Raw genomic sequence first — 23,918 nt, forward strand, 5'->3', positions numbered from 1 at the left:
ACTTTGGGTGTGAAGTAGGTGTCTATATTGCGGGGGGGATGTGAAATTACTCCTCAGTCCTTTCAACAGCCATGCATGTGTATGTGTATGTGTTTTTGATACAGCCAAAGGGCTAATAAATAAAATGTTCTTATATGCATGTTTGCTCACTTATAAGGATGGGTGGCTTCTGGAGTGGTCTGAAATGAGAATGCTGAGTGAAAGTGCATAAATAATCATAATGCAGCACTTTAATACTCTCCTTTCCATAGGAGCCACAGTTTAATGTATTTTTTGATGTTTCCAATGGTTTCAATACATTTCTAGCATATTTTAAATCTTAATCATGTGTCTCCTTTTTTGTTTCTTTCCCTTCCCCTAAGTACTGCTAAGTAGTGTTCTATTTTTGTAGTATAATGAATTAGGTATCGTGGACAGCTCCTTGGAAGATTAGAGGCTTTTTTTTTTTTTTGCAGTATTTATATTCCGCCCTTTTCATCCTGAAGGGGACTCAGGGCAGATCACAGAACACATATATGGCAAACATTCAATGCCATTATACACAGACAGGACAGACGACAGTACAGATAGAGGTTTATAGGCTTTTCCCATCTTCAGCATCTTAGAGGTTGTGTTCAATTCCAGCCACATGGGGGTGATGTCACTCTATCCTCCATGTTGAAGAGCTCTGCTCACAGACTTCCTCCTTTTTTTAACCAAATCACTGGCATTTTGTGCTATTTCCTTGTGTGCCATTAAAATACATCCCTGCTTAAGCGGTACCTATTTATCTACTCACAGCTGTTTTCAATGTGCTAGGTGTTCAGTGAGCTGGGCTGAAGATTGGGCACTCACCTCCAACCCAGGCTTTGAACTACCAACCTTTCAATTGGTAAGATTTATTGCAGCTCGTAGTTAACCTGGTGTGCTTAAGCCTGGCTTCAGAAATATTCAAAATTAGGATGTAAAAAAATTAGCATTTTTTTAGTGATTGCTTGAACTTGATAGCTAGAAAATAATAGTGTCGACTGTATAGGCAGAACAGGCTGCGAGTTGGCTAATGTAACCTCTTTGAGTCGCCCAAGGGCTGAGAAAAGCAGTATATAAATGAAGTAAATAAATAATGTAGGGAGGAAAAGGGGTTTTTTTTAGTTCATGTGCTTGATGATAATATAATGGTTCTTTCATTTCAAGTCATTAGATGTGTATATGCAGATATTTATGAAAGCCTGATCTTGTACGCATTTACTCAGGAGTAAATGCTTTATGTTCCATTGAAATTGTTCTGGAGTGAATGTGCATATGATAGCAATATCAATGGAATATGATTCCACTGTATTCTGCTGATAAAACTATAATTAACATTTGAGACTAAAACGAAACTAGAGGAGAAACCAAGTACACAAATAGTAACTGTGTAAATAGCTTTTAAAAAGTAAATAGATATACGGCTTGATCTTCATTGTGTACTAACTGATATGTAGTAAGGGTGGCATTTGACATTTGCCTCCTCTACTGCGAAGTCTTGTTGGAAGAATCTGGAAAGGTCTTGGCTGCAGATCTGGGTGGGAAGGGAAAGCAGATACATTTACCAATTTTGCATGTGACTGTAAACATTAAGCAGGAACATTGTGCTGGTTCCCAGTAATACATAGGAGTGGCATCCACCCAAACATTTCACAGATCTCAGATTTTGAGTCCTTGCTTAATGTTTAGTCCTGGAAGTTTTAATCTCATCTGAAAAAATTCATTTGTTTTCCTGTAAACATTTTAATTTGTTGACTTATCTTTTCTGATGTGTTGTTGTCTCCTTTTCCTTATTGCTGTTGCTTTCTTTCTTAAAATAATTTTGTTGTTGTTCTTTTTCACATGTAGGCCATTCTGTAATCAGAATTAAAAAGTAAGTGAAATCTGCAGAATGTAAAAATGGCACAGGCCCTGCTGTCACCACCAGGACCCAACTGCTTCTTCCGGTTCACTCCTGAGTCCCTTGCAGCGATTGAGAAGAGGATTGCTGATGAGAGGAAGAAAACAAGAACGGAGAAAGAGCAATGCGAGGAGGGCAGTGATGACACCAAGCCACAGCCAAATCGTGACTTGGAAGCAGGGAAGCCTCTGCCCTTTATTTATGGAGACATCCCACGAGGGATGGTATCTGAGCCCTTGGAGGACCTGGATCCTTATTATGCAAATAAAAAAGTAAGCATTCATGAAAAATGAAGCTTCAGCCAGTCATGCCCCAGTAGCATAACACCCATTTGATGGGACAAGTCTGTTTGTATCTCTAGTCATCTTATGTTGTTGTTCATTCGTTCAGTCGTCTCCGACTCTTCGTGACCTCATGGACCAGCCTACGCCAGAGCTCCCTGTCGGCCGTTACCACCCCCAACTCCCTCAAGGTCAGTCCAGTCACTTCAAGGATGCCATCCATCCATCTTGCCCTTGGTCGGCCCCTCTTCCTTTTGCCTTCCACTTTCCCCAGCATAATTGTCTTCTCTAGGCTTTCCTGTCTCCTCATGATGTGGCCAAAGTACTTCAACTTTGTCTCTAGTATCTTTCCCTCCAGTGAGCAGTCGGGCTTTATTTCCTGGAGGATGGACTGGTTGGATCTTCTCGCAGTCCAAGGCACTCTCAGCACTTTCCTCCAACACCACAGCTCAAAAGCATCGATCTTCCTTCGCTCAGCCTTCCCTAAGGTCCAGCTCTCACATCCGTAGGTTACTACAGGGAATACCATGGCTTTGACTAGGCGGATCTTTGTTGCCAGTCTGATGTCTCTACTCTTCACTATTTTATCGAGACTGGACATTGCTCTCCTCCCAAGAAGTAAGCGTCTTCTGATTTCCTGGCTACAGTCTGCATCTGCAGTAATCTTTGCACCTAGAAATACAAAGTCTGTCACGGCCTCCACGGTTTCTCCCTCTATTTTCCAGTTGTCAATCATTCTTGTTGCCATAATCTTGGTTTTTTTGACGTTTAGCTGCAACCCGGCTTTTGCGCTTTCTTCTTTCACCTTGATTAGAAGGCTCCTCAGCTCCTCCTCGCTTTCGGCCATCAGAGTGGTGTCATCTGCATATCTGAGGTTGTTAATGTTTCTTCCAGCAATTTTCACCCCAGCTTTGCATTCATCCAGCCCCGCACATCGCATGATGTGTTCTGCATACAAGTTAAAAAGGTTGGGTGAGAGGATGCAGCCTTGCCGTACGCCTTTCCCAATCTTGAACCAGTCTGTTGTTCCGTGGTCAGTTCTGACTGTTGCTACTTGGTCCTTGTACAGATTCCTCAGGAGAGAGACAAGGTGGCTTGGTATGCCCATCCCACCAAGAACTTGCCACAATTTATTATGATCCACACAGTCAAAGGCTTTAGAATAGTCAATGAAGCAGAAGTAGATGTTTTTCTGAAACTCCCTGCCTTTCTCCATTATCCAGCGGATATTGGCAATCTGGTCTCTCGTTCCTCTGCCTTTTCTAAACCCAGCTTGAACATCTGGCAACTCTCGCTCCATGTATTGCTGGAGTCTTCCTTGCAGGATCTTGAGCATTACCTTACTGGCATGAGAAATAAGGGCCACTGTACGGAAGTTTGAGCAGTCTTTCGCATTTCCCTTTTTTGGTATGGGGATATAAGTTGATTTTTTCCAGTCTGATGGCCATTCTTGTGTTTTCCATATTTGCTGGCAAATGGCATGCATCACCTTGACAGCATCATCTTTTAAGATTTTAAACAGTTCAGCTGGGATCCCGTCGTCTCCTGCTGCCTTGTTGTTAGCAATGCTTCTTAAGGCCCATTCAACCTCACTCCTCAGGATGTCTGGTTCTAATTCATTCACCACACCGTCAAAGCTATCCTCGATATTGTTATCCTTCCTATACAGATCTTCTGTATAGTCTCGCCACCTTCTCTTGATCTCTTCAGCTTCTGTTAGGTCCCTGCCATCTTTGTTTCTTATCATACCAATTTTTGCCTGAAATTTACCTCCAATGTTTCTAATTTTCTGGAAGAGGTCTCTTGTCCTTCCTATTCTGTTGTCTTCTTCCACTTCCATGCATTGCTTATTTAAAAATAGTTCCTTATCTCTTCTGGCTAACCTCTGGAATTGCGCATTTAACTTGGCATATCTCCCCTTTTCACTGTTTCCTTTTGCTTTCCTCCTTTCTTGGGCTACTTCCAGTGTCTCAGCAGACAACCATTTTGCCTTCTTGGTTTTCTTTTTCTTTGGAACGTACTTTGTTGCCGCCTCCTGAACAATGTCGCGGACTTCTGTCCATAGTTCTTCTGGGACTCTGTTTACTAAATCTAGTCCTTCAAATCTGTTCTTCACTTCCACTGTATATTCGCTAGGAATGTTAGTGAGATCATATCTAACTGGTCTGTGTATTTTCCCTGATCTCTTTAGTTTTATTCTAAATTGGGCAATAAGAAGTTCGTGATCTGAGCTACAGTCAGCCCCAGGTCTTGTTTTCACCGACTGGATGGATGTCCGCCACCTTTGGCTGCAAAGGATGTAGTCAATCTGATTTCGGTGTTGACCATCTGGTGAGGTCCATGTATAAAGCCGTCTTTTAGGTTGTTGGAAGAGAGTATTCGTTATACACAGCGAGTTTTCCTGGCAGAATTCTATCAGCCTGCGTCCCGCTTCATTTTGTTCTCCCAGACCATGCTTGCCTGTGATCCCAGTTGTCATTTGACTTCCCACCTTGGCATTCCAGTCTCCTGTAATGAAAATAATGTCTCTTTTTGGTGTATTATCCAGTAGGTCCTGCAGATCCTCATAGAACTGATCTACTTCTGCTTCTTCAGCAGCTGTGGTTGGGGCGTATATTTGGATCACTGTGATGTTGAAAGGCTTTCCTTGCACTCGAATTGAGATCATTCTGTCATTTTTTGGGTTGTATCCAAGCACCGCTTTAGCGAATTTCTTATTAATTATGAAGGCTACTCCATTTCTTCGATGTTCCTCTTGTCCACAGTAGTAGATCTGGTGGTCATCTGATGTGAAGTGGCCCATTCCAGCCCATTTCAGTTCGCTGACCCCCAGAATGTCTATCTTTAGTCTTGACATCTCACCAATAACAACATCCAATTTGCCCTGGCTCATAGATCTTACATTCCAGGTTGCTATGGTGTGTTGATCTTTAGAGCATCGGATTCGTCGTTCGCCTCCAGTACCGTCGGCCGCTAGCCTTCCTTTCGGCTTTGAGCTAGCTGCGTCATCACATCTGGGGCTAGTTGAACTTATCCTCTGCTCCTCCCCAGTAGCATTTTGGCCATCTTCCGACCTGGGAGTCCCATCTTCCAATGGCATACCGACATATCTCTGGTTGTACTGGTCCATTTAGTTTTCTTGGCAAGGATACTGGGGTGGTTTGCCATTGCCTTCCCCAGGGATCACGCTTGGTCTGACCTCTCTGCCACAACCGTCCCGTCTTGGGTGGCCCTTCACGGTTTCGCTCATGACATCATTGAGGTGCTCAAGCTCCAGCGCCCCGACAAGGCGGTGATCCTTTGCTGGAGAGTCATCTTATATTGTTTGTTAAATGATTCTTGTTGGTCAGTTTGTCAGAAGTTGGACAACTTGTCAACAACTGAACCCCGCTGTTCTTGCTACAGCACATTTGCATTCTCTCTAGAACAGAGTATTCATGCATAGCTGACTACATGAAATACTTCAGTGATGCAGTCAACCTGGCAAACCTGTTGCAGTCATTACAAGGGCTTGTTAAATAATGGCTTGTTTCTGGCATTTATTGTGATGAGCAATATACAACATTCTAGAAGCCAAAAATTGCAATTCTCACATTTAAAAATTTCATACTATGTCAGGTAAATAAATGTGGTTTCTCATTATATTAATTTGGGGCTCACACCATCCGCTTCCCAGTTTACTCACAAAAGACAAAATGATGGAAACATCTGGCTTTTAAACTTTTTTGAACTTACCGGAGTTCCTCATTATGTCCAAACATTTGGTTTTCCCCAAATGCAATTCATTGAAGTTAACCCAGATCAAATTGTGATTTCATAACTTTATTCCAAAACATATCTGAAGTGCTACATGGAGTTAGCCTCAAAGGGCGGGGTAGAAATATATGAAATAAAGTATTCATTAAGATTAAGAGTTCTTTCTCCCATCCTGGACATTCCACAGATATATAAACCTCACTTGCCTACTTTCCAACAGCCACAGATGTGGGCGAAACGTCAAGAGGGAATGCTTCTGGAACATGGCCATCCAGCCCGGAAAGCTCACAGTAATCCAGTAATAAAATGTGTTTTCTTAATCTTTGTATGTCTTTGAACATTAATATAGCTCATTTTACATGTTTTCTTCTCTATTTTAGACATTTATAGTATTGAACAAAGGGAAGAGCATCTTCAGATTCAGTGCCACGCCTTCCTTGTACCTGTTAAGTCCTTTCAGTATACTCAGAAGAATTTCAATAAAGATTTTGGTTCATTCATATCCTTTTTTTCAACTAGTTAAATATGCCTTTAAGAATCTACAAAGAGATATCAAGATGTGCATTTGAATGGAGAAACTATCTTGTTTTCAGTAGAAGTTCCAACATAATCCACCCACTTATTGTTGGTAGAATATATTTTTGACTCAAACTGGTTAAATGGAGGAGGACTATTGTATTCTATACTCCTGAAATAACCGATGACCATGAAAAATCTACCTTGTATGGTTGGGGGTGTCTATGAAACAGTAAAGGAAGGTAGTGTTGGGTTAGCCACAAGGGGAAAATGATGAAGCTTCTCATGCCAAATAGCAGGAATGTTCTGCAAGTAACTCCGCTCAGGGATTCTCTTAAGATTGAAATAAAGCTCTGAATATAATCGTATAAAGTTAACAATACTCAATTAAGATTTTATTATGATATTAAAGATCTTGTATCACCTCAGGTTGAAGTTCTGTGCCTATTTCCATTTTGTATAACGAGATGCTCTTAAATAGGCTTTCTGGGGTGAAGTTACTTGTGAAGAGTTTGTGTGATGTGTTCCTTGACTTAATCCAACATTATTCAGCATGTTTATTATGTTAACTATTCTAGCAAACTGTGTAGTCATGACTCGGACAGACACTGAATGGGCAAAGCCCGTAGAGTAAGTACACTGTTCTTCTTTCTTTTCCTTAATATGCAGAACTCAAATGAGTTAAATATGCTAGATTCTGCATGGAGCTAAAACTCTCTCATGGCAATTTATTAAAACTGAGCTTTACAAACATTTCATGCTGGTGGCTTTGAATACTGGTAGGGTTTCCAAGGGACTGACCTGAGTGATAGGGAGTTATATACCCACAGCAACAGGGCAACGTGTACCCAACTGATGGATCTGGACCAAACTTGGCACAAATACCCAATATGACTAACTTTGAATACTAATGGGGTTTGAGGGGGGGAGGGACTGCCCACAATTTTGGGAGTTGTAGTTCACCCAAATTCTTATGCATTTTCTAATGGCAGCATTAATAAAAAACAAAAGTAAAGACTTACTTTTTTCTAATAAATAGCATTACAAATTGCTTAAGCTGCTTCTCCTGCTGCTGCTCCTCCTGATGCTGCTGGGCCACGCTCAGTCCTACATTGCATGGGTGATTTCCCCCCTGCCATTCAGGAAAAGCACAATCAAAGCACTACCTGAGCGGTGAGGGGCAAATAGGGTTTTAGATGGAAGGAAGGTGAAGGGGAAAGGCTTTTGTCAGCAAGGGTGGTGTGAGGAGGGACAGAAACAAGAAAAGAGGGGAAAGGCTTAGAGAGGGAGGAGGAAGAGAGAACCTCTGAACCTTTCAGTATACTTTGCAGAGCCCCAAGGTCTCCATGGAGCACACTTTGAGAACTGCTGGAATAGGGTCAAGGGAGGGAGAGCAGTGAGTTTTTGGGAGAGGCCTCTAGGGACACACCCAACCTATTTACAAATAATAAACCAACTCTGGAATTAGTTTCCTCCCTTTGTTTTCATTGGGTGGAAGATTACACAATAAAATGAAAAGCCATCTTCTGTCCAGAAATAGAAGGCAAACTGTAATCATTTCAATCACCACACTGTTAATATTAAGAAGGGTGGAATGGTGTGGAAATGACATAGCATCAGATTGTTATAAAACATGCAAAAATGATATTTTATTTTAAAATAAGATGTAATTAAAACCAAATCCTTTTGGGATGAAATATTTCTTTGTTTGTTTTCTCCTTCAGATACACATTCACAGCAATTTATACATTTGAGTCCCTTGTAAAGATAATTGCAAGAGGTTTCTGTATAGATAAATTTACTTTCCTTCGAGACCCCTGGAATTGGCTTGATTTCCTTGTAATTTCATTTGCGTAAGTATTCAGCATTTTTTTTGAAGAAGTGATTTTTGTGGATTTTAAAAGGATATGTTTGATTTCCATCTGGTTGGTTGCTATCGTTAGTGAATGTTAGGATTTAATTGTTATCAAATAATTCAAAAAAATATTTGTCTACTATTACAGGATGAGTATCCTTTATCTAGAAATCCAAAATTTGAAATACTCAATAATTTGAAATTGTCTACGTGGGTGGTTGAGATAGTAACATCTTTGCTTTCTGCTACTTGACTGTACACAAACTTTATTTCATGCACAAAATGATTAAAAATATTGTGTATAAATTATCCTCATACTGTGTGCATAAGATGCATATATAAAATATAAATGAATTTAGGGTTTGGATAAAGGATGCTCAGCTTGTACTGAAAAGTGAAAAAAGCATCCCATTTTGGCTAGAATCCTTTCCTGCATTATGGTAGTGCTGAAGTGGCCATACAATTGATGCTTCTTAATTCAAAGACAGGGAAGCTCTTAGTCTAGAAATGTTTCCTTTAAAAAGTATGTTTCAGGCCATAGAAACAAATGGAATACATTCATTGTTGCAAGTATCAGTTGCTCTCTGATGTTCGTGGTGTGTTTCCCATGGAATATTTGACATTGAATTGTCTGCTCTAAGGCAAATGGGGTCAGAAAATATGTAGAGGAAGAAGGCGATTTCTGCCAGCCTTACTGTTGGTATTAGCTCTACTATAAGCATTACTTCCAGGTAAATGCTCAAAGAATGACACCAAATGCAATCAAAATAACATGTATAATTAATTATCCTCTCAAATTTAAATCAGACTATATTTATTAAGGAGAATGAGATCTTCCTCACTTTTGAATAATTGTGGTTTAATTCTACAGGTATATAACAGAATTTGTAAATCTGGGCAATGTTTCAGCTCTTCGAACTTTCCGAGTATTGAGAGCTTTGAAAACTATTTCCGTAATCCCAGGTAAGAATTGGAACTGTATAAATTGTTAGTTCCCTTGAATCACTGTCTTTTGCTCTGTCTGTGTATGTAAGAGAGAGAGAGAGATAAACTACTGTGTATAATGTGGCAGAGACCTCATCTACACTAACCATTGAATGCAGTTTGAAGCAACCTTCAAACTGCAATGATCCATAGAAGTGCCTGAATGAAAGCTCTTAATGCACATCAGTTCTCTGTCGTTTGTGCCATCACCATTCAGGCCTCAAATTGATTCCAGGATTTCCTATGACGTCATTTGCACAGTGAAACCACTTTCACCTGATCAGATTTAGGCTCACTGCACCCCCCAACCTCTACAGGTGTGGAGGACTCATTAAGATAGTACGCCCTAGGAGGCTTATGGATCCAGATGGATTCCTAATGGCTCTTGGGGAATTTCCCGCCACCTCAGTTGGTGATCTTGTTGATGCCCTGGTCTGTCTTTGGAATGGGGAGATGACTAAGGGCAAAAGACAAGATTGCTCCGGGATGTCCCCTCTCAAGTAGCCGAGCTAAACCAGCTCCTTGGTTCAATGAGGAGTTGGCAGCGATGAAGCGAAGGAAGAGGAGACAAGACAGTGTGTGGTGTTCAGTCCCAAGCGGGCCAAATTGAACACGGCTTGATGCCCCTCTAAGGGCATATGAAATCTTTCTTTGCGGCCAATATTGTGTCCGCAAAGAACCGTCCGGCTGAGCTGTTTCCAGTTGTCAGAGGTCTGTTAAATCCCACCATTCCGGATGTTTCCAGTTGTCAGAGGTCTGTTAAATCCCACCATTCCGCATTTGCTCCGTTCTTTGCGGACAAAGTCGCTTTGTTCCATTCTGATCTGGACACCATGTTAACGGCAGTCTCTGAGGATGTAACACGAGCATCTGCTTGTCCGATTTTGATGTATTCATTTCAATTGGTGAAACCCAAGGATGTGGACAAGATACTTGGAGGAATGAGGGCAACCACATGCATCCTAGACCCCTGCCCATCCTGGCTTCTAAAGGAAACCAGAGGGGGATTGGCCGAGTGGGTGAAGGTGGTGGTTAATGCCTCCCTTCGGGAAGGCAACATTCCAGCCAGCTTAAAAAAAGCTGTAATGAAACGGCTCTTGAAAAAGCCATCACTGGACCCCACTCAATTAGTCAACTATCGGCCTTGGGTGTGATCTTGGACTCATTGCTGAGCCTGGAACCCCAGGTTTCGGCGGTGACCAGGAGAGCATTTGCACAGTTAAAACTTGTGCACCAGCTACGCCCGTACCTTGGGAAAGCTGACTTAGCCACAGTGGTCCACGCTCTGGTTACATCCCGTATAGACTTCTGAAATGCGCTCTATGTGGGGTTGCCTTTGAAAACTGCTCAGAAACTTCAAATGGTCCAGCGTGCAGCAGCCAGGTTATTAATGGGAGTGGTGCTCAGGGAGCATACAACTCTGCTGTTGCGTCAGCTCCACTGGCTGCCAATTTGCTACCAGGCACAATTCAAAGTACTGGCTTTAGCCTATAAAGCCCTTAATGGTTCCGGCCCATTTTACCTATCCAAACGCATCTCTCTCTATGAACCTTCCAGGAACTTGAGATCATCTGAGGAGGCCCTGCTCTTGATCTCACCAGCTTCACAAGCATATTTGGTAGGGACAAGAGACAGGGCCTTCTCTGTGGTGGCCCCTCGGCTGTGGAACTCTCTGCCTAGGGATATTAGATTAGCCCCCTCCCTCCTGACCTTTTGAAAAAGAGTGAAAACTTGGCTCTTTGAGCAAGCGTTTGGAACCACAGCATGACCAAAAAAACTCAAATCAGAAAATGAACTAGGAACGGCTAAGTCGATGAAATGGTTGAGGATTTGAACAAGAAGACATAGTTTTTATAATTATTATTTATTGCTTTTATGGTTTTTAAATATATTGTGATATTTTTGCTTTTTATCGATGTATGTATTATTATATATGTCATCTAATTGTTGCCAACTTGTATGCCGTCCTGAGTCACCTTCGGGCTGATATGGGCGGGATAAAAATAATGTAAATAAATAATTCTTCAATACTTATTTGAAACAGCATTAAATGGTCAGTGTAGATGGGGCCTTAGCTCGTGGATTTGGATTGCATCTCTGTGTTGAGAACATTCAGAGTTCTGTGGGCAGTGCAAACAATATCAGACAGTCTGTCTGTTTCTCTCTCTCTCTCTATCTCTCTCTCTCTCTCTATATATATATATATATATGCCACCAGTCTTCAGCAGAGCAGTATAAGAAACTAGTAGCAGCTTCTAGTTGGGGTTGAGACCAGATCTTTGACATTATTCACTTTTTGCATTTTTAAACATTATTCAAATATTCTTTTCAGCCTAGAATCAAAAGTTGTCTTTTATATCAGAGCATATGCAATACTATTTTAACACAATAGCTGAATGCCACATTCATTTTTCCAATTCAGTTGACCCTTTTCTGTGTGAGAATTGTGCAGCACTTCAGAGGTTTTTGATTTGTAATTATCAGCAACTCTGGCTAGCATGGTTAATGGGAAGGAATACTGGGGACATGTGGCTAGGTAACATTGAGATAACTCCCATGATTCTCATTGTAACTTACTTGATGCCTTATGATTGGGTCTCTTCCTCTCCTTTTAGGGTTGAAGACCATAGTGGGAGCCCTCATTCAGTCCGTGAAGAAGCTCTCGGATGTCATGATCCTGACAGTCTTCTGCCTGAGCGTCTTTGCACTAATAGGGCTGCAGCTATTCATGGGCAACTTAAGACACAAATGCTTGCTGTGGCCCCTTAGTAATTCTTCTTACCTAGACCCACGCTTTAGAGAGTACTATAATGAAACAGAAATAATTTGGTCTAAATACATTGAAAACCAAGGTAAGCTTTAATCAAGAGAGAAGCTGTTACCTACCAAAGTCAAACTTAAATACAACTCTAGGTTAGTAGTCTGGAGGAAGTTGTGATAAACATCAGAAAATGAAAACACAGCAAAAAACTATTGTAATTTCAAAGAATCAACCTCACTTTCAGCATAGCCTGAATTCTTTTCTCTCAACCCACCCTCAGCTGAGGGCAGTGTAGGCACCTACTATGACCCATAGCCCTTTAGGACTCCCATTATTTATCCCTCAGATCTTTAGCATGTAACAAGGCTTTCTTTCTACTGATGCAAATCTCCCTGTCTTCTTTTGGCATAAAAGAGTAATGACAAGCATTGAGAGGAACACTTAGGAATGTCCCCTTGCCTTGTACTTTCCTTCAGGGTAGCAGAAGTCGATGTAGCAAGTGTAATTGGCATTGGTGGTAAGAAGGAAGATAGGATTATCCCAAAGGACACCATTTCAAGCATTTTTCTTAAGAGCTTCTCCAAACCTGGCCCTAGAGATCATTTTTTTACTGCTCTAATTTCGTTGAGGGAATTCCATAGCTGAGGGGCCACTACGGAGAAGGTCCTGTCTCTTGTCCCCACCTGTCACAGTTTCGAGAAGGTGGAGTCGAGTCAGGGCCTTCCCAGAAGATCTTAATCTTAAACAAGATTTATTGGGCTTTGTTTCATTATGTTGCTTTAGTTGATTAACATATTTTATTAGATTTGGTATTACTTGATTAATTGATGGAAATTGAATGGAACTCTTGGAATTGGTATCTCAGGACTGAGTAACATATAAAATCTCCTGCACATGTTGAAAGAGGAGGACTCCTGCTTTGTCACTGGAGACCCAACATTGTACCATTTCCTTCATATCTGCATGTTTTGGCAAAGCCATTTCCGTTGGGAACACATAGTCAGTTCAACATAATTAACTTTCCTTTGGAAAACTACAGTAGTAGAAAATTTGCTGCATTGTAGTTGAATGGACCTATACAGCACCAGGAGTGTCACCCCACGCCCCTTTCAGTGCATGGATTCTCATCATATGAGTGAAATGCAAATGAGACTTAATAGGAAGGAATATGTTGCACACATGTTTATAGCATGCCTTTCTGAAATGCTTTTATTGCAATGGCATCAATCAAAAATGCAGATTCCAGTATGTTAACTCCTTGTCCAGGTAGCATGCAAAACGTATCATCTGCCACCACTTTTCCCAGCCTCTTGCTTCCTTTTATCTCCTCACCTTATGACTTGGAAGCAGTTTTTGAATCTCTTCTTGCAAGTTGTTCCATAGCTTCAAGGAGACTGAAGAAAAAGTCCTCTGGGTGACAGTTGCCATCCCATCCTGCTCCTGTCTAGCTGGAGTACATGTTCCACAAAGGACTGTATCAAGTGGCTTAAATGGATTATATGGGAGAAGGCAGTCCTGGATGCAACCTGGACTCAAATTATATGTGATTTTAATATTGTCATAATATAAGAGACACATTACTTAGAAACATAACTGTACTTCTGGGAGAGGTCTTAGTGGCTTGGGAGACTGGTATGGGGGAGATGTTAATTAAAAAATAAACTTCGAGAATGTAACTACTCGTCTGTCTTCTTCTCTCTTGTCTTAACAGACCATTTTTATACTTTGGAGTCTTCAAAGGACCCTTTGCTTTGTGGCAACAGCTCCGATGCTGGGTAAGCAGCTTTCAGAATATTAAGCCCAAAGGGAAGCCACCATTGATAATGCAATTTAATTAATAATCCCAGTCTTAGAATGGCAAACTGGATTCACTTTGGAAAATGGGACTGTCTTCTTTTCCTGTATATCCAAAAATCTGCTCCTGAGGGTTTGAGTGAATACTCTGAAATAGCAAAGTATAAACATAGAGAGTTTGCAACTGAAGCAGGGAAGGTGCAGATTGAGACTTCCCCATGTACAAGACAAGGGCTGTCTCTCTTGGGATGCATCTACACTGTAGAGTTAGTGCAGTTAATATTGTAATTATTGTTATTGTTAATATTATTTCTGGACACCTAACATGTGATCTGTTCCATAAGCTTACCTTTAGTTGAGCAGGCATAGCATCCGTTCATAATTTCCTCTTTTTTTTTAGCCAATGCCCAGAAGGGTATACATGTGTGAAAGCTGGAAGAAATCCCAACTATGGCTATACAAGTTTTGATACCTTCAGTTGGGCTTTTTTGACACTCTTTCGACTGATGACTCAGGACTACTGGGAAAATCTATATCAACTGGTGAGAAAGATTCAAAAATAAGTTTAACTTGTACTGAAATTGTTGTGAAGGATTGGCATTACTGAAAGAACACTTTTCACCTCCATATGAAGGTGACTGATGTATAAAATTTACTGTAATAATTCCTAGAGCTGTACAACAGCAGCCCAGTTTAAGCCTGTTCTAGAGATTCAGGTTGAGCTAAGTCATACCTGAACCAATCTAATTCAGGCCCATGTCTGAACCCATAATCAGAAATAAGAATTCCAATCCTTTTTGTTGACTTGCATTGGAAACAAAAAGAGACATAACTTTTTTCTTTGCCCACAATTTGGTGAAATTTAGAAACATTATGTATCACATTTTAAACATAGTAGTATTACTGGGCATTCCTGCATGCAAGGGGGATTGGACTGGCTGGTGATTTGTAGTCTCTTACAACTATGATCTGTGAAGTTAATTGTGAGATTTTTATACTGACGCACAACCACTTTCATGGGATCCATGGGGAAGGTAAAACGACATTATGAACAGCCACAGCTGCTTCTGAATAAGAAGCAGCTCAACTGTTTACACTACCCCAAAATATGATTTTTAAAAAGTGGGAGAAAGTACTGTTAAGGTGGATGTCACTATTCATTCACCCTTGTACTGACTTATTTGTTCCATGGCTTGGAGTGGATAATTGACATTATTTTCCCACTCTGGACATTCCACAGATATATAAACCTCCCTTGCTTAGTTTTCAATATACTTCACATCCTCTGAGGATGCCTGCTATAAATGTGGGCAAAATGCCAGGAGAGAATGCTTTGGGAACATGGCCATACAGCCCAGAAAACTCACAGCAATCCAATTGACATTATTTCTAGTGGCCATAGAGTGATATTTGCTTGCCCTATCTAGGGAGTCTGATCATTCAGTGCAAACAGTTCAGGTTGCATTCGCAGTTCTGCCGAAACTCTCTCCAAACACTCCCATCCTTCTCAGAGAGACCCACTAACTTATAAAGATACAGAGTACCATCTGAAAATCTGATTAATTAATTCTATGTGCATATGTATTTACACACATTGTTACAGCATACATTGCAAACATCTATATTTTTACAAAAGGTAAGCCATTTTCTTGACTTAATAATTTGTCTTGCACCTGGTTTCCCAGACTCTGCGTGCTGCTGGCAAAGGCTACATGGTCTTTTTTGTGCTGGTGATTTTCCTTGGCTCTTTCTATCTGGTCAATCTGATCTTGGCTGTTGTTGCAATGGCCTATGAAGAACAGAATCAAGCCAACATAGAAGAGGCAGAGCGGAAGGAGGCTGAATACCAGCAGATGCTTGAGCAACTGAAAAGGCAACAAGAGGAAGCACAGGTATTCAAAACATTGGTGCTTCCTCATGACTTTGTATAGATTTAGAAAATATTGTAGTTTCCAGTATAGAAGTTCCTTTGGCAGGAGCATTGTGAGATTGCATCTTCCATACTAACATTGGCTGGTCTTCCATTTTGCAATTAAAAATTCATAACTTTGAGTTATTTTTCTGTAACTGCTCACCATACATATTCACAACTTTGCCTCTATTGCCCCACTTGTAAATGTCTCTGAATCCTACATTAAACCTCAGAAAACTGCTCTATGCAATGGAGATCTGTTCTGGGAGCAGTAGGATTATATATTTCGGACCTCTTCCTGCCAGCAAGCAAGGGTATAATAATGAGAAGCAGGGCCCGTTATAATTCCTCATCTCACCACAGTTGGCTGCTAGGAGATGACTGGAAACCTCATCCTGCTCCATCACATGGAACAGATGCTAGCTGTTAAGGTAAGTTTAGGAGTTCATGCTTGAAGTTTGTACTTAGGCCAATCTACTCAGCCAAATGAGGTAGGGTGGGGGTGAATTGACTCTGAAGCATCCTCATGATGCACTGGGCCCATTTGCCCTAAAACTTATCAAGGCTGCTTAACACATCCTTGTCATGTGTTTTGAAAAATCGCAGGATGCTCCAGAGCTTCCCTGGAGCTCCAGAGCTCTCTTGCACTTTGTGGCAGTGTGAACAGTTGAGGTATGCCTGTTCACATGGGACTCCTCATTTCCCTGGGCTTGGGTGGCCTGGAGACAAGGGATGACACAGATCATCCCTCTGTCATCCTTGGCTTAGTGGTGAACACCAGACGTGAAAATGCCTGTGGTCATGGCATATTGCATAGAATGGCTGAAGCAACAGAGTGATTTGCAGAAGTGAGAAGGGAAAGGAAGTGACAATTCACCCTTCCCCCCCACACTCTCTTGCACTGGTTCTGTCACTCTGCTGTTGTCAATGGATGTGATGAGTGATGACCACAGGCAGTTTCATGCTCCGTGGTCACTGCTAAGCCCAGGACAAGGTGTGGGGGGGAGGTGTGAAATGGGCCATGTAGCTCTATTCTGCCAGCCACCGAGCAGGCTCAGTTTCCAACCATATAGACTTCCATGGCACTCTAGACCATCTGCAATCTATGTGGTCTGGGTAGATGGGCCCTAAGTTATGCATTCATAGCTTAGTTGCCAATTTGGATTTTCCCCCTGGCCTTCACCACTGATGACAGTGCTTTCCAATCATATAAATGAATCAATTATAAATACTTCACTACAGATCCTGGGAAAGCCTTCTTCTTTGAGAAATCAGTTGTTTGTTCAAAGCATAATATGATTGTTATATGTAGTAGTTGTAAGACTGATAGAGATTCATGAAACATTTTCTAATATTGAGAAAAAAGCATTACTTGTGCAGTTATTGGCCTCAATGAACTAAGAGTAGTGGCCTGTAAATCCATTATATTCGTGATGAATTCTAAAAATCTGGACATAATTTTCAGAGTACCTGTATTTTCTTGACTGATTGGCCAGTATTTCCTGAAAAAGGAATATATGAGATGTATAGGCTGCTAGTTAAATTAGCTCATTCAAATCTATTGAAAAAATTACAATTTGATAATATTTTTTGCAGATAAAATCATGCAGATATATCAACACAACTTATTCTGGTTCAATTTAACAATATATAGAAGATCTGTAACAGAGCATTAATATTGCTTGATCTCTTGATATGATAGGCAATAGCAGCAGCTTACAGAGATGCCAGAGATGATGGTGCCCTAGGAAGACTTTCTGAAACTTCTTCAGAATTGTCAAGACTAAGCTCAAAAAGTGCTAAAGAAAGAAGAAACCGGAGAAAGAAAAGGCGGGAGAGAGAGCTGTCTCTGGGAGATGAGAAAGTAGACGCCAAGAAAATCCCCAAGTCTGAATCTGATGGCAGCATCAAAAAGAAAGCATTTCGATTTTCCCTGGAAGGAAACAGACTCACTTATGATACCAGAACTATTTCTCCATACCAGGTACACTGTGGTTGTATTTTTCAATGTTCATCTTCCAGAAAAATTGAGATAGTGTGGTCACCACCAGAGATACTCTGCGAGGACATCCAGGTATAATGTTCTGTGTAGAGAGGATCGAGCAAGAAGAAGGAAAGCTGAGGAAGATTTTTGAAAATCTAATGATTTCTGTGCAAACAAGCACTTAGGAAGTCTTACAATAACTGAAAAACTCAGGTCTTATCCACCTTTGAGCGTTTTGAGAATCAAACAGCTTAAACAAAAATGTGGTTCAGAGCAAAGGGAGCACCTGGAATTTCTGTTTTGCAGTTCCCATGTTGCTTTTTAAAAGATCATGGACATTTAAATTTTTTTAATACTATTGGCTTGTGCTTTTTGTTGACATGTCAGAGACAAAACTAGCACCGACGAAATAGTAGTAAAAACTATTAATATGTGATTTTGAATTAAAAAAATGTTCCTCCATATTCAAGGATTGTGCAGCCATGGATTCAACCATCCATTGTTTGAAGGTATTAAAAGAAACTGAAAAAAACAAGCCTTGATTTTGCAATTTTAGATATGGGGCATCCTTATCCATTTTATCTTGGCATTTCATGTATATTAAGGGACTTGAGCATCCATTGATTTCGGTATTTCCGGGAGGAGAGGGGAGGTCCATGAACCAAACACCAGCAGATACCAAGGGCTGACTGTACATACATTTTCAAGACAGAATAACACAATTTTTGTTCCTGGGTTATGAATGCTATTTCCTAAATTGTTCTATTATAAAATAAAGGAAAAGTTTTATTAAACTGCAAAACCAAAGTTTTTGCAAGACATCCTGCAGCACATTTTTTGCTGTAGTTTTTCATGAATATCTCATCGAATCTCAACCAATTAAATATAATTTGTGTCAGCCACAAAAACAAAAGTTTCTGGAGTATAATAACTACTTCCAAAGTACATACTATACAATTAAACGGAAAATAACACCTTCAAACCAGGAAGTTTGTTTTTTTCAAATTTTGTTACATAGTGTTATGGACTGTTGCAAAGATAATAAGCTTGTAACATTCTTGGAATGAAGCTAAAGTCCGCAGAACAGACATGTTAAATAATACCATCTTGATTGAACCTCTCAAATTATGTCCTTGTCCAGAATATTGCTATAGAACTATATGGGTTATTTATTTTGATCTTTCAGTAAATCCAGCAAATCTTCTGTGTTTGAAGCAAATATGCTGGAACTTCTTATCAAAATGGTAACAATGGTGTAGACTCCAGACGGCCTTTGCAGGTTTTCATCTAAGCCTTCCATTTGTGTCTCTGTAGTCGATGCTGTTCCCTACAAGACGCAGTAGCAGAGCCAGCTTTTCCAGCTTCAAAGGTCCAACCACGGAAGGGGGCTCAGATGCTGATAGTGAGCACAGCACATTTGAAGACAATGCAAGCCGTAATGGCTCTTTTTTTGTCATACGGAGACCTAGTGAACGTCGCAGCAGTAACATCAGTCAGACCATGTTGCCAGTATTTTCAATGAATGGGAAGATGCATAGCAGTGTGGATTGCAATGGGGTGGTTTCCTTGGTAGGAGGACCCCCAGCACTCCTGTCACCTACAGGACAGCTTCTTCCAGAGGTGATAGTAGATAAAGCAACTACTGATGACAGTGTAAGGATGTTTTAAGTAGCATAGGCATGGTGGGTCAACAGAATGGAATCCACGTTGTGAATGCTTCTGCATCTTGGAAAAGCTTTTATATTTGTTACTAGCCAGGCTTTAAAACTATGCTTTAAGAAATTCAGTAGTGTGATCTTTGTTGCATGTACTTGGCAAACATACACTGAACAGTTGAGGTAAAGGAAATACCTTGGAAAGGCAACAGGACACATTGCAGTGAGGAAAGGAAAAGAATGTGAGAGTAACTGGGGAAGCAACTGGGACATGAGCGATGGGGAGGGGAAGGGGATGACTTCCTGCATTTATAAGTATAAAGTAAATATTAGTTTGTTGTCGAAGTTTTCATGGGTTGCTGAGAATCTTCCAGGCTATATGGCTATGTTCCAGAAGCAATCTCTCATGATGTTTGGCCCACATCTATTGCAGGCATCCTTAAAGGTTGTGAGGTTTAGCTATAATTTTTTTTGCCACACCTGTTCAATATATGTTTACCAAACTTTAATAAAAGTTACTCTCAAAAGGAACAAGAATGTGAAAATGTCATTTTTATATTAAAAGAGGATTGTTATAATTTCCTACCTTTCTTATCAACCTACTGAAGTAACATGTTCCAAGCTCTGAAAATTTCCTTAGCTCTATGCAAGGGTCCTCGTTTCAGTCCCAGATGACCATCTGTCAAATAGTCATATTTGAGAGAGATAGTGAAGAGCATTTCCCCACTGTCCCAAGTCATGATGTGTAAATAAATCACTAATCTATACATTGTGTTTACAAATGCGTATAGCATTTTGCCCCCTGGTTCATTATTAGTTAAACCTTTATTGCTAGATAATTTCCAATACAAAAGAATGTGGCAAGATTTAGATGCAATAAGTTGCGTATTAATTATTAAAAAGGAACAGAGTCTGGCATAATTTGTGCAAAACTACTAATCTGCATGTGGCATGACATTAAGTGTTTGTGATGTGTGATATTTTTAAATTAAAAAAACATTCTGATAGAAATTGTCTCCATTCATGTGGATAATTTCATCTTTTTACTTCACTCTAGAGCACAGCTTCTGAAATAGGCAGCAGAAAAAGGCGATCAAGTTCCTTTCAAGTATCAATGGATTTACTGGAAGATCCCACCATAAGGCAAAGAGCAATGAGCATTGCAAGTATAATCACAAACACAATGGAAGGTGTGTGTGTGTGTGCAAATGAATGTGTAAAATGCGACTATGAGTTACTTTATTGTAACAAAAAGATCTGATGGGGGATGGGGAGTAGGAAAAGCACTAGTGGTATTATTTCATGGACAAAACCAGGAATATAGAAAATCATGCTCAAAAAGTATCTTTAATTGCTGATTGAATCAAGATAGAGATGTGCATTTGAATGGAGAAACTGTCTTGAGAAACATTGCACAAGAGAGGAAAAATTACTATTAGAGTAAGTTAGCAGTCTTGTTGTTCATTCGTTCAGTCATTTCCGACTTTTTGTGACTTCATGGACCAGCCCACGCCAGAGCTCCCTGTCAGTCATCACCACCCCCAGCTCCTTCCAGGTCAATCCAGTCACTTCAAGGATACCATCCATCCATCTTGCCCATAGTTGGCCCCTCTTCCTTTCTCCTTCCATTTTCCCCAGCAACATTGTCTTCTCTAAGCTTTCCTTTCTTCTTATGATGTGGCCAAAGTGCTTAATCTTGGCCTCTACTATTCTTCCCTCTAATGAGCAGTCAGACTTTATTTCTTGAAGTATGGACTGGTTGGATCTTCTCGCTGTCCAAGGCACTCTCAGCACTTTCCTCCAGCACCACAGTTCAAAAGTGTCTATCTTCCTTCGCTCAGCCTTCCCTATGGTCCAACTCTCACATCCGTAGGTTACTACGGGGAATATCATTGCTTTTACTATGCAGATCTTTGTTGCCTGTGTGATGTCTCTACTCTTCACTATTTTAGATTGGTCATTGCTCTCCTCCCAAGAAGTAAGCATCTCCTGATTTCCTGGCTGCAGTCTGCATCTGCAGTAATCTTTGCACCTAGAAATAAAAAGTCTGTCACTGCCTCCACGTTTTCTCCCTCTATTTCCCAGTTGTCAATCATTCTTGTTGCCATAATCTTGGGGTTTTTTAATGTTTAACTGCAACCCAGCTTTTGTGCTTTCTTCTTTCACCTTGATTAGAAGGCTTCTCAGCTCCTCCTCGTTTTGGCCATCAAAGTGGTGTCATCTGCATATCTAAGGTTGTTAATGTTTCTTCCAGCAATTTTCACCCCAGCCTTGCATTCCTCAAGTTAGTTAGCAGTCTAAGACAACATAATTTGCATCCCATGAAAGATCAGCAATCAGTGGTTACTGTGTTTTTGTTGTTTTCTTTTAACTATCATGCATGTGGAAAAAGTCCTTGTGAGATTTCTGTTTCAGGCATCAAACTCACTTGGTTGGCTGTGGATACTATGTATCTTGACTGTTGTGGATCATGGGTGTCACTTGATACTTGACTTCAGATGTAAAAATACCACGAGCTAACCCTGCTGAACAATTTAGATTGACTTGTACTTCCCTCTCTGCTTAGCAATATACATAGGAATGAGTTCTGTCTTGGAATGTGATACTGTTATCTTTGAGATGTATATATGTATAAGAAAAACTTGAGCTATCTGAGAAAGTACATGAAGATGTGTTTGAAAATCAGAGAATGAGATAATAAATAAGACAGTAAGCCTTGTTGTAGCTTAAACCACATAAAGACATCCAGTGAGGTAGGCAGTGGTAGTGGCAAAACAACCATCCCTGATTGCCAACTATTCCTTTGGGCTATACATTATAGAGATGTGCGAAGCAGCTGAAATCCGATTAGTAATTTGTTTAGGAGATTTGGATGGCCCCACTTTGTTTAGTAAAGATTCGGATGGGTCCCATTTCATTTCTTAATCCAAAGCTTCAGAATTGTTTCGTTAAGATTTGTTCCATTAGCAGCAATGGGGAAAATTTCAAGACTCGTTTCGCTGGCATTTGAAACTTGGCACACTTGTAGACAACATTTTATGGCTTTAAGCCTTCCAAGTTTCAGAATGTTTTGGTCATCCACTGGTTTTTAGAAACTTTTAAAAGTTTTTAAAACTACTTTTTAAAAAAAAACTACAAGGCATATCCCTTTGAATTTCTGCGCGATGAGCAGGGCATCAATCCTACAATGTTTCAGAAAGATGCATTCATCTACTGATCTTTAGTAATTTTTAAAAGTTTTTCTCTCCTACTAACTCCACAAAGAAACACAGAAGCTAAGGGGAGGAGATGCTGAGGGGAGAAGTAGAAAGCTGTGTAATTGGCTAACAAGGAAAAGGCATCATACAGCTGCTGTTGTCAATCACATCACCCTCACACCCATACTTTGCACAGCCCTAATACATTACCTTTATCTCTATGCTTGTGTTTTTTATTGTTTTTTAGCATTTTGGTGGGACTGTTAACGAGTCAAGCTTCCTCTGAATCTGGAGACACCAGTCTCATACCTCAACCGATGCTCTTTACCAAACTGCCAATAGGACTGAAATCTTTGAGGCACCTCAGACCCCGTTCACACATTTGTATAAAATCTGGCATTATCTTCTTTGAACTGGGATATATGGCAGTGTGGACCCAGATTACCCAGTTCAAAGAAGTTATTGTGGGTTATTCTACCCTGATATTCTAAATTATATGGCTGTGTGGAAGGGCCCTCAGTCTAAAAGTGCAACACTTGGTTCAGGGGATGGAGCTTCAATGGGGACATGGCATAAGAGGTTTAATGCTTTCTTCCATGTACACGATATTGATCAATTCCCGTTTCTTGTGGTGACTGGCAGGGGGAAGGGACTTCAGTTGGCAACAATGGGAGATCTCCCGTTCTCCAAATGGTCTAATATTCAATGTCAGGTATTTTTTCTTGTAATCTACTAAAGCTATGATCATGTCAAGCCCTGAGAAATTAGAATGAATTTTCAAATTTGAGGTTATGCTTTAGTTAGTTTTGATTTATCTTAATTAGCATAATGCACTGAACATCATTCTTATATTTTCAACATGGCTTCCCTCAGAACTTGAAGAATCTAGACAGAAATGCCCACCAGGCTGGTACAAATTTGCCCACACGTACTTGATTTGGGACTGTTCCAGTGCTTGGATAGAAGTAAAGAAAGTTGTTTATTTCATTGTGATGGACCCATTTGTCGATCTTGGCATTACCATCTGCATTGTGGCAAACACTGTGTTTATGGCTTTGGAACATTATCCGAGTGATCAAGCTTTCAGCGATGTTCTTAAAAATGGAAACTTGGTGAGTTGATGTTTATATTGAATGATTTTCTCTAACTAATAAACTCAAAAGTTTTTGTTCAAGATCAGAAAATCTATCCTTTCAGAAATGAATGTCTCTGTGCGTTCATTTACATGTGGTATTGTGGTACATTTTCAGCTGCAAATATCCATTACGACAGTCTTCATAGCCATGCTTCTGATGAAAGAGAAGTGAAAATGCGCAT

General features: G+C 40.4%; 1 protein-coding gene across 1 annotated transcript in view; it reads left to right on the plus strand.

Moving 5' to 3' along the window:
• Positions 1-804: 804 nt before the first annotated feature.
• The window catches only part of LOC132776565 (sodium channel protein type 2 subunit alpha-like), a 63,428-nt gene continuing 40,314 nt past the window's right edge, over positions 805-23,918 (plus strand). The window contains exons 1-14 of the mRNA XM_067471939.1: positions 805-871; positions 1,855-2,178; positions 6,324-6,442; positions 7,003-7,089; positions 8,184-8,312; positions 9,186-9,277; positions 11,914-12,150; positions 13,771-13,834; positions 14,254-14,395; positions 15,539-15,745; positions 17,468-17,749; positions 19,064-19,402; positions 20,462-20,594; positions 23,475-23,713. Coding sequence (XP_067328040.1) covers positions 1,906-2,178; positions 6,324-6,442; positions 7,003-7,089; positions 8,184-8,312; positions 9,186-9,277; positions 11,914-12,150; positions 13,771-13,834; positions 14,254-14,395; positions 15,539-15,745; positions 17,468-17,749; positions 19,064-19,402; positions 20,462-20,594; positions 23,475-23,713 — 2,343 coding nt within the window. The 5' untranslated portion in view covers positions 805-871; positions 1,855-1,905. The remainder of the gene's footprint in view (positions 872-1,854; positions 2,179-6,323; positions 6,443-7,002; positions 7,090-8,183; positions 8,313-9,185; positions 9,278-11,913; positions 12,151-13,770; positions 13,835-14,253; positions 14,396-15,538; positions 15,746-17,467; positions 17,750-19,063; positions 19,403-20,461; positions 20,595-23,474; positions 23,714-23,918) is intronic.

This window comes from Anolis sagrei, chromosome 1, assembly GCF_037176765.1.
Source record: "Anolis sagrei isolate rAnoSag1 chromosome 1, rAnoSag1.mat, whole genome shotgun sequence".
In the NCBI taxonomy this organism is placed as follows: Eukaryota; Metazoa; Chordata; class Lepidosauria; order Squamata; family Dactyloidae; genus Anolis; species Anolis sagrei.